General features: G+C 46.2%; 1 protein-coding gene across 1 annotated transcript in view; it reads right to left on the bottom strand.

Annotated features, from left to right (window-relative positions):
* The window catches only part of LOC149840789 (Peptidase C78, ubiquitin fold modifier-specific peptidase 1/ 2), a 124,147-nt gene that overhangs the window by 84,987 nt on the left and 21,045 nt on the right, over positions 1–18,115 (bottom strand). The window contains exon 3 of the mRNA XM_090003334.1: positions 13,099–13,364. Within this exon, the coding sequence (XP_089859460.1) occupies positions 13,099–13,364 (266 nt within the window). The remainder of the gene's footprint in view (positions 1–13,098; positions 13,365–18,115) is intronic.

Genomic DNA, 18,115 nt, shown 5'->3' with positions numbered 1-18,115 from the left:
ATGGTGGAAATGGTGAGAGGCCATCAAGGATTCATGTGCCAAAACCCGCAAAATTCAATGGTTCGCGTGACAGCAAGGCCATTGAGAACTTGTTCCAAGCAGAAGACTACTTGGATATCCAGAATGTGACCCTCGAAGATCTGAGGATTAAGGCTGCAGCGGCCTTACTTGATGGTGATGCAATCGCTTGGTGGAGGCGGAAGCGCAATGACATGGAGAGGGATCAATGTGTGATAGACACCTTTGATGACTTCAAAATGGAGTTGAGCAACTACTTCAGGCCAAGAAATGCGCAGAGACAGACTTACCGGATGGTTCGTGAGCTCAAACACACTGGTTCGTTGCAAGACTATGTCAGAACGTTCCAGAAGCTTATGCTGGAGATACCTAACATGCCAGAAGATGACATGCTCAACTGGTTCATTGTGGGACTTCAGCCATGGGCACAGTCTGAAGTGGAAAGGAGCAACCCCTATATTTTGGAAGATGCATATGTGGCGGCTGAGCGCTTAGTTGACACTCAGCGCAAGCCTTTCACCCCATCAACCAAAGTTGGGAAGAAGCCTGACCACGGAGGCAAGAAGGATGAGCAGCGCAATGATAAAGGTGAGGCGTCGACACGCCATCAATCCGAAAAGAAACAGAACTTCACGAAGCATAACAACAGCAACAAGGGTGCGGTTGTAACATGTTGGTTCTGCGGCGATAGACATATCGCCAGGCAGTGCCCAAAGCGCCTTGTAAAGGACGACGGGCAAGCCAACGCTGCACGGGAAGAATGCAGTGACACTGAGACCATGCAACCAAGGATAGGGGTCATGCGACGATTAACGCAGCTATAAGTTGCACAGCTAAGAACATGCAGGTCAGTAAGGAACTCATGTACGTAGAAGTCATTATGAATGGAAAGTCTACTTCAGCAATGGTAGACTCGGGTGCCACACACAACTTTGTCTCACGAGAAGAGGCAGAGCGGTTGGGCTTAAAAACTGGGCCAAAGCAGAGGACTATCAAAACAGTAAACTCTGAGGCCAGGCTCATCCTTGGTGAAGCAAGAGATGTGGCTACTCATGTGGGGAGTTGGGTCGGCAAAGCCAACTTCTCTGTGGTACCCCTGAACAATTTCAAGGTGATTCTGGGTATGGAGTTTCTGCGAAGCCAGAATGTTATGATGCTGCCAAAGTTTAACACGTTGACGATCATGGGGTCAGACCTGTCACACATAGTGCAGTGCCTTACGCAAAAAGGCAAGTCTTCCGTGTTATCGACAATGCAACTGAAGAAGGGTGTCAAGCATGGGGAGCAGACATTCTTAGTTGCAGTGCGTGCAGATGAAGGGAAGGTAGAAGCAGCAGTGCCGCCGACCCTAGCCCCACTATTGGAGGAGTTTCGGGGGGTGATGCCGTCGGAATTGCCAAAGCGTCTTCCGCCAAGACGTGAGGTCGACCACAATATTGAGTTGACCCCGGGAGCGAAGCATCCTGCAATGGTTCCATACTGTATGGGGCCAGCTGAGCTGAAGGAGCTGCGCAGGCAGCTAGACGAGATGTTGGACGCAGGCATTGTTCGTCCATCAAAAGCCCTATTTGGTGCCCCGGTCCTTTTCCAGATGAAACATGATGGCTCTAAACGATTATGTGTGGATTATCGTGCTTTGAACAAGGTCACTGTGAAAAACAAGTACACATTGCCATTGATAGCGGACTTGTTCGATCAGCTAGGCAGTGCCCGTATCTTTTCCAAGCTAGATCTGCGATCGGGTTATTGGCAGGTGAGGATTGCCGAAGGTGATGAGCCGAAAACAACTTGCGTCACCCGCTATGGTGCTTACGAATTTCTAGTAATGTCATTCGGGTTGACAAATGCTCCAGCCATGTTCACGACTTTAATGAACCAGATCTTCTACCCTTACTTAGACAAGTTTGTGGTAGTCTACCTAGATGATATCGTGATCTACAGCAACAACATGGAGGAACATGTCGGGCACTTGCGAACAGTGTTTCAGGTGCTGAAGGAGAATGACCTTTGTGTCAAACGAGAGAAGTGTCTCTTTGGGCAGGAGGAGATCAGTTTCCTTTGCCACGTTGTGGGGCGTGGTGTGCTGTATATGGATGGGCAGAAGATAAGGGTCATCCAGGAATGGGTTCCGCCAAGCAAAGTGCCAGAATTGCGGTCATTCCTTGGTTTGGCAAACTATTATCGGCGTTTCATCGAAGGTTATTCCCTCATTGCTGCGCCCCTCACGGATTTGTTAAAGAAGAATCGGGTATGACTCTAGACAGGAGCGTGCCAAGATGCCTTCGATGGCTTGAAGAAAGCCTTAGTGAGGGAGTCAGTGCTGCGACTGCCTAATCATTTGAGACCCTTTGAAGTCCACACTGATGCCTCAGACTTTGCCATTGGCGGAGTTATTATGCAAGATGGTCATCCGATCGCATATGAGAGTCGCAAGCTGAAGGATACAGAGAGGCGTTATACAGTGCATGAACGTGAGATGACCGCCATTGTGTATTGCCTCAGGACCTGGTGGCACTACCTTTTGGGTACCGAGTTCGTCGTCAAGACGGACAATGTGGCCACGAGCTATTTTCAGACACATAAGAAGTTGACGCCTAAACAAGCTCGATGGCAGATGTTTTTGGCTGAGTTCGACTTTGCCTTGGAGTACAAGGTTGGAAAGACCAATGTTGTGGCAGATGCCCTGAGCCGTAGGGCTGAACTGGCAGTTGCGCGTGCGGAGTCTTCTGAAGTGCATTTGGAGGGTGCGTTGCTGAGCCGCATCCGCGAGGGTACGCAGCAGAATCCGACCGCACAACACCTTGTTTCTTTGGCGCAGGCAGGAAAGACTCGGTGATTTTGGCTACAGGATAGCCTCCTCGTAACAAAAGGGGGACGCATCTTTGTACCACGGTGGGGAAGCCTTCGCCGAGAGCTACTCAAGGAGTGCCATGATACACTATGGGTCGGCCATCTTGGTCAGGAGCGGACCTTAGTACTCCTTGAGTGCGGCTACTATTGGCCGCAGATGAGAGATGACATTGAGGGGTATGTGCGGACATGCCTCATCTGCCAGCAAGATAAGGGGACAAACCAGAAGGTTGTCGGTCTCCTTGAGCCTCTACCAATTCCAGAACGTCCTTGGGATAGCATCTTCATGGACTTTATTGTTAGTCTGCCGAAGGTAGAGGGCCTCAGTTCTATTTTGGTTGTGGTGGATCGTTTCTCAAAGTATGCCACCTTCATCCCAGCTTCCAAGGAGTGCCCTGCAGAGAAGACTGCAGAGTTGTTCGTAAAGCATGTGGTGAAGCACTGGGGCATACCAAAGAGTATTGTGAGTGATCGCGATGCTCGCTTCACGGGCAAGTTCTGGCGTGAAGTATTTCGATTACTTGGCTCTGAGTTGTTTTCAACAAGCTTCCATCCGCAGACAGATGGGCAGACAAAGCGTATCAACGGGATACTGGAGCAGTACCTTAAGCACTTTGTTAGTGCCAATCAGAAAAATTGGGTGAAGCTCCTCGATGTGGCACAGTTTTGTTATAATCTGCAGAAGAGCGAGTCTTCAGGCCACAGTCCGTTTGAGATAGCCACGGAGCAGCAGCCACTGACCCCGCACACTCTTGCCATACAAGAAAAGGGAAGGCCATCATTCGCCTATCAGTTTGTTCGCGATTGGCACGAGCAAAATGAGTTGGCGAAGGCATTCTTACACAAAGCGGCAAAGAGAATGAAGAAGTGGGCGGACAAACACCGTCGGCCCGCAGGGTTCCAAGTTGGGGACCAAGTGTTGGTGAAGTTATATCCTGGTCGCACGGGCATCTTCCGTGGGCGGCACCGCGGACTACTCAGAAAGTATGAGGGACCCTTCACCATCACAAAGAAGGTGGGCAAGCTGGCATACAAGCTGGAGTTGCCCCCAGACTTCAAGGTGCACCCGGTTTTTCACGTGTGCAACCTCAAGCAGTTCCATCCAGATGACGGAGACCCGGAACGCAGTGTGCCACAACGCGCTCCCATCATGCAGAGTGCCCTGACAGCACAACGAGCCGAGAAGCACCTCAGTCAGATCCTTCGCCACAAGGTCAACTACTTGGGACAAGCGAAGAAATACTTGGTGAAGTGGGAGGAAACAGCGGAACCAACGTGGGAGCCTGCATTTCGAATGAACAGCCGCTACCCGGCTGAAGTCATGGCTTACCACGAAACAGATGGCGCCGACGGCGCATGATTTGAAGGGGGGAGCATGTTCCCTTGCGACTTACAGTGTACAGTTGCGCTTAGAGTCTGTTTTGCTTTTGTTGAGTCTGATGTAAGCTGCCCGGTTCAGGTGAATCAATACCCCGAAAGGGCAGCCCGTATACTTGAACTGTAATAGCCTGGGGGCAAAATTGTGAATGAAGTAAATGCGTTGAGCTTTCTTTTGTTCACCCTCGTTGTGATTGCTTCTTGTGATTGCAATTTCTCTCCCTCTATTCTCTCTTGCTCTCTTGCACTGTGATTACAAGTTTCCGCGATCGACAAGCGAGCTGACGAGTAGGCTTGCGGCGGTGAGGAAGGGTCGTCGCGCCGCGCTGGCCCATTGAAGGAAATAGGCCCGTGACAGAAACGGTATATGCTCTAAGTTGCACCCAAGTGCAAGTCGGCAAAAAGCGAGCTCGTGCACAATACAATGTGACGGTAAAGTGAGATCGATCCCCAAAGTGCAAAATTGTGTGTTGAACGCAAAACCTCGTAAGCAGTGCACGAAGTACGAAAATCATACCTCGGCTAAACGAACAAGCAGTGAGTAAATACGTAAAGCAGTGCATGAGGTATGAAATTGTACTTTGGCTAAACCAACATGCAAGCAAGTGAATACGCAAGGCAGTGCACGAGGTACGAAACCGCACCTCGGCTAAACAAACATGCAAGCAAGTAAATGCATAAGGCAATACACTGAAGAGCGTCGGCAAAGTAAAAAACAAGAAAAGAGAAAAAAAAACTAGGCACATTAAGCGCGGCGACAAAGTAAAGACAGGAAAAAAAATAGAAAATAAAAGCAAAAGTAAAAGCCTTGGCACATAAAGCGTGGCAGCAAAGTAAAGACAAGAAAGTAAAGACAAAAAGTAAATGCGAAAATAAAAGTCTGGGCACATAAAGCGCAGTGGCAACAGAAAGCAATAAAGACATGAAAGTAAAAAGAAAAGGATCGTGAAACCATGTCCTTGAGTTAAATACATACATATATAGATATATGTATACATATTGTCCTTAATCCTTTTTTTTCTCATTTTAAGTTTTAATTGCTTAATTTAGATTCGTTCATTGTCCTTTACGCAACTTTCCCCTACCTTTGGGGTTTCGAGGGTTGCGCACGTCTCGAGTGTACGAGATGAAGGTCGCGGGGCGTGTGCGGGCTCCGTCGCGCAAGCTGCGAAGGTACATGTTAGTATGCTAAAAATAAAATGAAAGAAGAAAGGGGAGGGGCGCAGCCCATCCTGTCGAAAGGAGCAGGGGCAAGGGACACGCCCCCTGTCGGACTGCTGCAGAAAAAGCAGCAGGGGGCAGGGGCTCTACCCCTGCCCGCAGGTTGCCGGCTGGACCGAGGGCAAGGAGGGTGCAGCAACACCCTCCCCCCTGGTAGAGGGTAAAGCGGGGGGAGGGGTCAAGGGGTGAGACCCCTACCGGAAAAACTAAGGGTGGCAAGGGCATCGCCCCTGCCTACAGGAAGAATGAGAGGGGCAGGGGCATCACCCCTGCCGGAAATCCAAAGGCGGCATGGGCATCGCCCCTGTCTGCCAGGGCAAAACACAAAAGGGCAGGGGCGAAGCCCCCTGTCGGGAAGGTAAAGGCGGCAGGGGCATTGCCCCTGCCTGCCGAGGAAAAACATAAAAGGGCAGGGGCGAAGCCCCCTGTCGGGAAGGTAGAGGCGACAAGCCTACCGACAACGAAAGGGCCGAGAGGGAGACAGAAGGCGAGAGGGGGCATCACCCCTGCCTGCCGACCGGAAAGAAGACGGCGGCAGAGGTATCATCCTTGCCGGTTGGTTTGAAAAGAAGGAAGGGAAGGAGCAGGGGCAATCCCTGCCCTGCCCAGGAGGAGACGAAAAGGGGGTGGGCTTAGCTGTCAGGTCGAGCCCGTCCCTTAGCTCGTAAAGGAGGGTCGAAGAAAAAAAGGGGGGTTGGGCTCGGTCTATCAGGTCGAGCCCTACCTCAGCTCACAAAAGGAGGACCGAGGGTCGGTCTGTCAGGCCAAGCCCGACTCGCAACAGGAAAAAGAGGAAGGGGGGAAGTCGGGGCACCGCTTCTCCCCTGCTAGCCGAAAAAGAATCAAGGCGGCAAGGACAAACCAACCCTGAAAAAAGGCAGGGGCAGGGGGGAAGCCCCTACTTGCCGGAAAGGTACAGGCGGTAGGGGCGTCGCCCCTGCTGGCCTGCCGAAAAAAGAAAAGAAAACAAAGAAGCGCAAGAAGAAGAAGACAAGGAGAGAGATTACCTGGAAGGGGTCGCCGGACGGTGTCGCCGGAACACGCCGAGAGAGGGCGATAAGGGTCACCGGCGTCGAGTGGTGGTCGCCGGGAAGCAAGACAGCGAAAAGGGGGAGGAAGAGGGAATGGTGACAAGGGTGTCGGCCGAGGCCACCGGCGGTGCTGTCGGCGGCGGCAGCGGGTTGGGAAAGGCGACGAGAGGGAGAGGGGAGGTGGAGCAGAGGGAGGAGAGCGACGAGTAATCTTTTGCCCCTCGTCGGCTCGGCCTGCATCTTTAAGACGTAGGACCGAACCTTCCCGAAGAACCCTAATCGCGTTCGGATCTGAGTCGAGACCAGGTCTGGTCCAATTCCGATACGTCGAACCCGGATCCGACCCGAGTCTGACACGCCACGACAGACCCGACACGTGTCGGGTATGAATCTGGCACGTGTCCGACACTTTTTTATGTGTTTTACATACCAAGTCAGACCTCGTGAAAGTAAGATACTGAAGAGCTCCAACAAGACTCCTGAACTGTTCTGGATTGGGCAACATAGGATCCTGAGGATCATCATCATCAAGCAACTTTACACTGACTGCAAGCGGAGTCAGAACTGGTTTGCAATCTCCCATCCCAAAGCGAGAAAGAGGGTTTACCTCAGAAGACCGCAGCGAGGAGGGACACAGGCGGCGAGGGTCATCAGCCAAGAAGACATCAGCGATGGGAGGCTCCTGGAGGGCGAGAGAGAAGGTGACGACGGGGTCACATGAGAACCATCGGCGTCGGGGCTGCTCCGATGTTGGGTGGTGCCGACCCAACACGAGAGAAAAGGGGAAAGACCGACGAGGTTTTCGTCGACAACAACCATCGATGGTTGCAGGGAAACAAGGTCGTCGGGACTCGCAGGGAGGGAGCAGCGACGATGCTGTCGCCGACAACTGTAGACGTCAGGTGGCCGAAAGCGACAGCAGCAGGTCAATGGCTAGAGGAAAACAGGAGGAGCCAGATAGAGAAGAGGCGCCGAGGACAGGAGAGTTGTCGGCGCTCGGAGGTCGGCGATGCTCGAAGGTCGGCGGCGAGGTCATCGACGACGACGGTCGCTGACCGTGAAAGATGCAAGGAGGTCGCCGAACTCGGAGGCTACCATCGGCTTCGATCGCCGGCATCATGCAAAACATGGGACAGAGAGGGGGTTCTCGCATCGAGGGATCTGTCGGAACTCGGGGGCAGCCGGTGGCTTCCGTTGCCGACGTCCTGCCACCACGAGACGGAGACAAGAGAGGAGAGAGAAGGGGTGAGGATTTTTGCCCCTCGCCTGAGGCGCCTGTCTTTTAAAAGACCCTGGCTTCTCGATCGTTCGAGAAGCCGTGTCGGGCTCGGGTTCGGGTCCAGCTCAGATCCGATACGACGAGCAAACCGCGACACGTGCCCAGCACGTGTCCGATTTTTTTTTTAACAGGCTTTACAAGTTTCACATTACTATCATCCTTGTTTATGTAAATGATATTGTTATTACAGGCAGTGATCCAGGTCGGATATCAAAGTTGAAGTCCATGCTCCGTATACAGTTTCATATGAAGGATTTAGGCCCTCTGCTGTATTTTCTTGCCGTTGTGGTTGACCAAACTGTAGCTCTCTTATTTTATCATAGCTCTCTTATTTTGTAAATCAAGTATCTCAGTTCATGCATAAACTGAAGACTAGTCACATGGATGTCATCAAACGTATTCTCCGCTATCTAAAAGGCACAGTGGGTGATGGACTCATATATGTTCAATCTTCATGGGTAACACCGAAACATGACATATTGGCCTATATAGATGTAGACTGGGCAGGGGACCCAAATGAGAGGAGGTTTGTTTCAGGATACTGTGTTTTCATTAGAAGCAATCTTATCTCATGGACTAGCAGAAAACAGAAAGTTATGGCAAGATCTAGCACGGAGGCAGAATATAGATTTATGGCAGCTACCACGACAGAAGTAACCTGGATTAGGCATCTCCTTACAGAGATGGGAGAGAGTATCTCAAGTTCAACCCTCATGTGTGATAATAGAAGTGTTATACAAATTGTGTTCAATCATGTTCATCACAGTCGGACCAAACATATTGAGATTGACCAACATTTCATCAGACAAAAAGTAGCAGACAAAGAGATTGAACCAGTTTATGTGTCTTCAGAAGACCAAGCTGTTGATATGTTCACAAAAGGTCTCACAAGTAACCGCTTTTGGTATCTGAAGAACAAGTTGCACATGGTTCAATCCCATGCACAACTTGAGGGAGGGTATTAGAATACAGATCGGATATGGATCCAATAAAGGATCCATATAGATCATGTGTATGTTATATTGTAATGTAATATCCATTACTAACTAAGGGTAGTCTTGTCATTGTAAAAGATTTGTAAAACCTATTTCACCTTAATGAAGTTTAGTGCAGCTACAGGAAATCTGTGTGGTTGCGGATTCCAAGAAAAGAATGTGCTCTCTCCTCTCTCTTTCCTCTCTCCTCCCTTCTACCACTTCTTCTCGGTTTTCAAGACAAAGTATGCCAACCAAAGGCAGTTTTAACATAATGCGAATAGTTCCCATTTTCACCACTGGGCTAAATGTCTTATCATAATCTTGACCGTATTCTTGAGTAAAACCTTTGGCAACAAGACGTGCCTTGTATCGTTCAATGCTACCATCCGGTTCAACAACATTTTTATCTGGGGGACGACCAACTATCTCCCATGTTTGACACTCATGAAGTGCCTCGATCTCCTCATTCATCGCTTCAATCCATTTGTTAGATTGAATAGTTTGACAAAAACCAAGCGGTTCCTCGTGTTTTTTAATCTTGGATAGAAAGATCTGAAAATCCATAAAAAAAAGTTATCATAACTAACCCATTTTTCAATAGAGTGCCTTATCCTGCCTGATCTTCTTGGTGCCTCTTTGTTATTAGACAATGCCACGTGTTCTCCAGCAGGTACATCTGTTTGCTCTCTGGGTCTCCTGGTATAGACATTTCCTTTGTATCTCAGACATTCTGTTTGTGATACCTCATCTGAAACTGTCTCATCATGTATGCTTTCAGGAGCCAAAGTAGCATGTTCTGCAACATGTGAAATAAGTTCAGCATTGAGCCATGGATCATACCAATTAGCAACTGCGTCAATATGTCCACGATTGTGATCTGCTTTATTCCCCAGAAAACTATTTTCATCAAAAACATTTCTGGAGATTCTGATCTTCTTATTGGCAGGATCATAGCACCTGTAACCCTTGTGTTCATCTGCAATACCTACAAATTGGCATATGGAGGCTTTGTCCTGAAATTTAGTTCTCATGGATTTATCGATATGTACATAACATGTGCATCCAAAAACTCGTAACTCATCATAATCAGGATGTACACCAAAAATAACACAATAAGAAGACGCATCATACTCATTGCACTTTCCATAATATGTCTGTATTTACGTTCGGCAATTCCATTTTGTTGTGGAGTGTACGGGCAAGAAACTCTACAATGTATCCCATTATCTTGGAGAAAATCTAAAAATTCTTTGGAGGAATACTCACCACCTCCATCATATTGAAGAATTTGAATATTTTGGGAGAATTGAGTTTTAACGTAGGCATGAAAGTGACAAAAAATAAGAAAAACTTCTGATTTGTGTTTCATAAAGAATATCCAGGTAAAGCGAGAGAAACTGTCAATAAAAGATACATAATATTTACTTCCAGAAGACGAAGGATTGGGGGCCGGACCCCAAACATCAGAACATATTATCTCAAAAGGCATGAAAGCTCTTTTATTTATTTGATGAAAAGGAAGTACATGACTTTTGCTGACCTGGCAACTGGGACACATTTTATCCTTCAATAATGAAGGTGAAACAGACTTTTAAAGAAAACCATTGGACACTAATTTTTCAATAAAGACTTGACTACAATGACCAAGACGGGAATGCCAAAGATCTGGCTTATTACATTTGGATATACTTAGAATGCTTTTAGAGACATGATCGGACTTGGGTTCAGGACACTGGAGGCTGGATCTTCATTGAAGATATAAATGTTTCCACATCGCTCTCCTTTAGCGAACATCTCCTTCGTTTGAAGATCCTTGACAAAGACAGAAGTAGGAGTAAATTACACATATGAATTGGTAGAGTCAACAAACTTAGAAACAGAGACAATGTTTTTCTTTATATTTAATGCATGGACAACATTAGATAAAGGAATGGATGAAGACTCAGACAAAGAGACGAGGACGTTGCCTACATTTGAAATAGGGTGGTGAGTCCCATCTCCGGATACAATATTAGATTTACCAAAATATGGGGTCAAAGTAGAGAACTTACCTGCATTGCAGGTGACATGAGCTGCTGCCACAGAGTCTACATATCATATTCCATCATCATTCTGTTTCAAGTTCAAGTTGGCCATTGCAGACAAGAGAAGATCCTTGGCATCATCACTGACCCGAAAGGTACCCGCAGTTTCTGATGTAGCAACATTTCTATGGTTTTGTATTCTATTACGATTTTGGGGGTTGAACCAGCAGTTAGCTTTGATGTGACCACATTTGTTGCACTGGTAGCATGTGGGAACACTCTTTGAAAGGCCGACAGTGAAATTTGGCGTAGGTAGCAACCCACGTCCACCCTGGATTTGTGTTCCTCTACCTCTGTTGCGCCCCCCTCTATAGGAGGGATCTCCTCGTGCACGATCAACAGTCATGTCTGTGGCAAGAACATCATGCGTAGATGATTGCCCTGTTGAAGCATCTGACATACTTTTCAAGGACATCTCGTACTGGAATAGTTTAGCACGTAAATCCTCAAAACTAGGCAACGTAGGCAAGCACAATAAAGAAGTGACAAGAACATGATACTCTGATCCTAGGGCACTCAGTGTCTGCTGCACTTTTTTGTTTATCTGACACTGGATAGCCGACAACTGCTAATTGATCTGTGATGCTTTTGACTTGTTTTAAAAACTCAATAATGGTCATTGACCCCTTTTTTAAAAGCTGAAATTCACGCTTGAGAAATAACACCTTAGCCTCTGATATCTGAGTAGGTCTGAGCTAGAATCTCCCACAATACTTTAGTTGTGTAATGAATAGAAACTAATTCTTGTGACAATGTGAAAGTAATGTACGCGACGAGAGCCTGATCGCGCTTCATCCAAGCAACAAATGCAGGGTTGCGAATGATGTCGGGCAATCCTCCTTCCTCTTTTGCTTCTTATGTGATAAACTCTGAAGGCGTTAGAGTTGAGCCATCCAAGTGACCTGAAAGATCTTGACTTCGAATGAAAGGAGTAATCTGCCTTTTCCAAGTCAGATAGTTGTTTGTATTTAGTTTTTCAGAAACTAGCTGCCCCAGAAAATTAGAAGAAAGACTAGAATTGGCAGAAGTATCCATTTACAGACCTTGGAAATTTTATATTTAAAGTTAAGAGGAATTAAGAACAAGAATAATGACTTTGAAGAAAAAACTGAAATTGAATCAGTAAAGTAAGGTTGCGTAACTGATTTCAGATTAAAATAGTACCAGAATAAAGAAGAAGACATGACATAACCTACACGTCAAAGTCGGCTTCAGATTGAAAATAAGACCGGAATAAAGGAGAAGAAAACGTGAGATAACCTACACGTCAAGGTCGGCTGGTGAAGAATAACAGAGATTCAGTTGCTGGTTGTAGGGCTCAGTCAGAAAAAAAACAGGAATATATGAAGATGGTGGACATGAGACCTAAAGACGCAGAGACATGAAACTTATTTTAGGGTTAAAAGAAAAGCAGCAGTTCTGAAGAGAGAACGCCATATATATATATATATATATATATTGTTTTATGGCTGCAGTAGATCTGAAGATAGGAGAACGACAGCTAACGAGAGCTAATCTGAATTTATTTCAGATCTGTTGAAGACATGCAGCAGATCTGAATGCGTTTCAGATCTGCGATATGGATGGCGACCTTTAGCAGATGAAGATAGAAGAGAAAGGAAAAGGCGTCAGGGGGACGGATCGTGTAGCAGACGAAGACAGAAGAGGAAGGAGAGGACGTCAGGTGACAGATCGCAACCTGTCGAAAAGAAACAAGAAAAAGGAGAGAAACTGAAAGACGATAAATAAAACGTCACCTGTAGACGTCACTGAGAAAGACCTTGGTATCAACTGAAAGATGATAAATAAAATGTCACCTGTTGACGTCACTGAGAAAGACCTTTCACGCCCAGAAGTTCCGCTGCTCTGATATCATGACAAAACTGTTGAAGAAATCAAGAAAGTGAAAGGAGAGAGGATAGAGCCTTCTTGGGAATCGGCAGCCTTGTGTTTCTTTTTCTTAAAGGCTGCAGTAATCCATCATTAGACTTAATAGGTTTACAATTCTTTTTACATGGACGAAAGTGCCCTGTATTAGTAATACATATTACATTAGAATATAAAACATACACGTGAATGGCTGTGGATGATATGGATCCATATCCGATCCATATTCTAATAGGCATTGTGATAGAAACTTGGTTAATTGAAAACAGCATTCTACATGCAAATTGAAAATTGTGAACTAATCACTCAAAACAATCAGCAAGTTTCATATCTATGATTTTAACCAACTGAGATGCACAAAAATTCTAGCTCACCTCTCGTGATCTCAATGCTGAACCAAGTTCTTTTTTTGAACAAAAATATGAACATAAATGCGTCTTTGAACCTATTGCTTCATTGGCATTCTCCATATGCATGACACGGAATCCATCTGCGCTAAAATCCAAATCAGAATAGTGCAATATATCAATGTAGCCTTCCTCACATAAATCATTTGAAGCTTTCACCATATACACAACTGATGGACTTCTAAGCTTCTCAATAACCTCATCAAAAAGAGGGAATAAGATCTGCATTGTGTCTGTGGAAAAAGCAAAAAGATAATGAAATAAGATTTTGATAATCAAGTGTAAAAAAAACAGTAAAAGAAGAAACAGTATTGGCTTCAAGCAATGGAAAGATCTAATGACCACAAAATAACTGCAAAATAGACATTATTAGGAATATCTTGAGAAGGTCTGCTTGTGCCAACAGCCCAATGAGAACCTCATCTTTACTTATGAGTGTTGCATCCAGACTCAAGAAAATGGTAAACCCACCATTTAATCAAATCCATATGGATGGAAAGTGGTAACTGTGACTCGTCATCACACAAATGATCAGGTTTTTAATTATCTTGTTTATTTGTCTTTATCATAAATGATGAAATAAATATATTCCATCCACATGCTCGAATTTGGGGCCAAACTGGAAACATGTTAGATATTGCAAACAGTGTAATATTTTCCAATATATAGTTGTAGGCTCACTTCAGTCACTTTCTTTTGCTTACTTCCTCTTTATAGCTTGAGGTTACTTTTGCATCTTTACTCTATTTTCAATCATTCAAGCTCATGAAAATAGCATGTTCTTTTGATTGTTATTCCTTTCACATAGATTTAGAGCATCTTTGAGGGCTTGACATCATTGTTCTCAGTTGGTCATAGAATAACTCAAGATATTTTTCATTAAGGAATGTATGCATGTGCTGTGAGGGAAAATAGCACCTTCTTCACATTGTGCTACCAACCCTACTGTTCCCCGTTTGGTACTGGCCAACACAAGCTAGACCCATGTCAGTATTGCTTGAACATGGTATGTGGGAGCTGGGTAAGGTCGTGTTAGACTATGCTTCTTGTATATATATATATAATTTCTGTGGTTGTAATTTGTTGTACCCTCTAGGGGTATTTTGGTCTTTTGATCTTTATAATAGGAACTGCCCATTAGGGGCAGATATTTATTTTTCTGTATTTTTTTCTATTTTTATTTCCTATTGGGATTAGGATTTGAGTAAAGGGCATTTTTGTCCTTGACTCAAAGAGCCGTTGGGGACTCTCCTAAAGGCTAGAAGGGAGCCTCTCACTCCCTTTCTTTGTGTATAATTATGGGGATCTCTCCCCTTTGTAAGCTATGCATTGTATGTGCATTTTATTGATAAAAATATTTATTTTTAAGATTATTGTTTGGCCCTTAGTGGCCCAGCCCATTTTGGGTTGTGTGAATGATCCTCTTGTCTCTTGTGAGTGAACCCTATTGGGTTGTGATTTGTGAGATTACTCTCATTTCATTGCAGGTCGCATATACACCCTTTCCCTTTCAAGCATCACTATGTTAAATTTCTTTGGAAGTATTCATCAATTTGAATTTATCTCACATGGATACGGATGCAGGAGCAGGACACAATGCGGAGACACTTGGTACCATAGGATAATCTTCAAGTTTTAGGACAGAAATGTTGAGTAATATAATATTCATGTCACAAGTGTAACGCCCCAAAATTTTAAACTTGTAAGCTTTTGAAAATACTTAGAAAAACTTTCATTTTTCAGAGTTTTTATCAGTGGAAACGATTTTTTAAAAATAAAAACAAAACAAGTTGACAACCTTAGGCACGTTACCGTAAAAATCCATCATCAAAACAATTATTATCAAAAACATTTTTAGCAAGACAATTAGTGAGCCAAATATTCATTATGAAAACTATCAGTTGTACAAAAGTTCGGGGTTCCCCTTATACAAAATTAAAACTATAACAGGTATCCCAAACATAAAACTGCGAGCAGAGGAGTGAAGTCTCATGTCATCTCGCATCCTGCCATCGGTTGTCTGATAAACCTACTTGTCACCTATGTCACATGGGTGCGGGTGCGGGCGCGGGTGCGGGGATTCGGCACTTCCAAAAAACCCGGGTGCAGGGGTGCGGCAGGGGCAAAAATGTAAAATATATATATATATAAAGGGGGTCGCTGTTTCCCCCCAGGTTTTTCTGCTGACAGCTGCAGACAGCAGCTGACAGACAACTGCTGTCAGCAAACTTTTTTTAAAAAAAAAAATCGTTGTTTGCCCCCAGGTTTTTCTGCTGTCAGCAGAATTTTTTTTAAAACAAAATTCGCAGCCCTGACAGACAGCAGCTGTCAGCCCTGACAGACAGCAGTTGTCAGCCCTGACAGACAGCAGCTGTCAGCCCTGACAGACAGCAGTTGTCAGCCCTGACAGACAGCAGCTGTCAGCCCTGACAGACAGCAACTGTCACCCTTGACAGACAGCTGCTGTCAGCAGAATTTTTTTTAAAAAAAAAATCGCAGCCCATTTCATAGGGCAAATTTAAAAAAAATAAAATAAAAAAAAGGACCTAAATGATCTTGGGTGCGGTCAACGCACCCAGGATCGGGTTGACCGCACCCGGTGCCGCACCCGCGTCGAGTCGCGTCGACGCGGGTGCGGCACCCTGCTAGCCGAATCCCTGTGACATAGCTTGTCACCTGCGCTCATAAAATTGGTCAGTTTCAAGAAAAATTGGCAGGTACGCAAAAGAGACAATATGAAATTAAAAAAATAGAGCAGGACATATTATGCTAGCGTGAGAAGCAGTTTAAAACAATAATTAAGCTATCCTAATACGAGCAGTTATCTATGCATGAAATAATCTATTTCTAGCATAAATAATTGATTCCACAAGCGAAGCACAGTTAACTAAAACAATTAACTAACACATGATATAAGCATATGTAATATGCAGTTCATCCATCTCAAAAAAAATGTGCATTCAAGCAGATATTGTGAACAGGATATTCTTTGTTTCGATATTAGCTGGCATGTGGGTACGCACAGACACGAAACGTAGAAACAGCCAAGACAGATTTGGGGGTTTATTATGTTATGTATTTTATGATACCCTGGATTGCTAGCTGAATCCGCTCCTAAGGAGACGGTCAGTGACCAATAGAAGATTCTCCAAAGGCATTTGTGGCTACGGATGCATCCTACTTATGAAGAAGTTCATGGGATCTACCACCTAGGATAATTTTTGGTATTCTCATCCACTAACTCTGATAACTGGGGACACCGAGTCATTTGCCCGAGGGGTAGTTGTTAACAACCTATCCATCGGAGTTTTTGTACCATTCATCCCCCTCCCTTGATGGAAACAAGAGGCGAATGGGCACGTCAAGGGTTACATAACTGACGCTCTATCCTATATGCTCTGGCCTTTTAGACCCACTCGAGCATCTTGCTTGTGAAGGCGAATCATCACCATCTATGTCACAGGGACTCGGCAAAACATATGCCGCACCCGCGTCGACACAACGCGACGCGGGTGCGCGTGCGGGTGCGGCACCGGGTGCGGTCAACACAACCCTGGGTGCGGTCAATGCACCCAGGGTCGTTTTTGTCCACGATTTGGGCATAAAAAAAAATCCCCGATGAAAAGGAGCATTAGGGCAAAAAAAAAAATTTGCCCTAATCTCTCCTCTCTCTCCCCCTGAGCTCGAGCTCTCTCCCAGCTCCGCCGCCGCCGCCCCAGCTCCTCCTCTCGGCTCATCGTCTCGGCTCATCCTCTCCTTTCGCAGGTACCCTCTCTCACTCTCTTCTTGGGTCGGCAGGGGAGGGGCCGAGCACCCCCCCCCTCTCTCAGTCTTTTGTTGGGTCAGCAGGGGAGGGGCTGAGACCCCCCTGCTCCCTCATTTTTCGGCACAGAAGGGGTTTTTTTTGGGTCGACAGGGGAGGGGCCGAGCCCCTCCCCCATGTGTTGTTTATTTTGGGTCGATAGGGGAGGGGCTGAGCCCCTCCCCCATGTGTTGTTTATTTTGGGTCGACAGGGGAGGGGCTCGGCCCCTTCCCCATGTGTTGTTTTTTTTGGGTCGACAGGGGAGGGGTCGAGCCCCTCCCCCATGTGTTGTTTTTTTTGGGTCGACAGGGGAGGGGCTCACCCCCATGTGTTGTTTTTTTTGGGTCGACAGGGGAGGGGCCGAGCCCCTCCCCCATGTGTTGTTTTTTTGGGGTCGACAGGGGAGGGCCGAGCCCCTCCCCCATATGTTGTTTTTTTTTGGTCGACAGGGGAGGGGCCGAGCCCCTCCCCCATGTGTTGTTTTTTTTGGATCGACAGGGGAGGGGCCGAGCCCCTCCCCCATGTGTTGTTTTTTTTGGGTCGACAGGGGAGGGGCCGAGCCCCTCCTCCATCTGTTTTTTTTTTTGGTCGACAGGGGAGGGGCCGAGCCCCTCCCCCATATGTTTTTTTTTTTTGGGTCGACAGAGGAGGGGCCGAGTCCCTCCCCCATCTGTTTTTTTTTTTGGTCGGCAGGGTAGGGGCTGAGCCCCCCCCCTGCTCCCTCTGTTTTCAGCAGGGGAGGGGCCGAGCCCCCCTCGCTCTCGCTCTCTTGTTGGGTTGGCAGGGGAGGGGCTGAGCCCCCCCTTCTCCCTGTGTTTTCGAATTGATTTGAAAATTGTAATGTATTTTTTTTTTTCAGGATAAAAATGACGGACAAAGGGAAAGGACTTGCGTCATCCTCATCCCAACATGCGAGTTCTGCTGCTAGTTTTGCTGATAGTTACAGTGGGATTGATGATGTGGGGCCACTATGGGTACATGTAGATAAACTCGCAAAAATTGGAGAAGGAGGTGGTGGAAACAAGAGATTTCGATGCAAGCTCTGCGAAAGAGATTTTGTTGGGTCTTACACAAGAGTGAAGCCTCATTTGTTGAAGATACCAGGACATGGCATTTCAGCTTGCAGAAAAGTTGATGAGGCAATGCGAAGACAATACAAGAAAATACAAGAAGAATATGAG

Source organism: Nuphar pumila, chromosome 4 (assembly GCF_984573655.1).
Source record: "Nuphar pumila chromosome 4, dmNupPumi1.hap1.1, whole genome shotgun sequence".
Taxonomy (NCBI): Eukaryota; Viridiplantae; Streptophyta; class Magnoliopsida; order Nymphaeales; family Nymphaeaceae; genus Nuphar; species Nuphar pumila.
The sequence above is the reverse complement of the archived record's forward strand: the minus strand, read 5'-3'. Positions and strand labels throughout refer to the sequence as shown.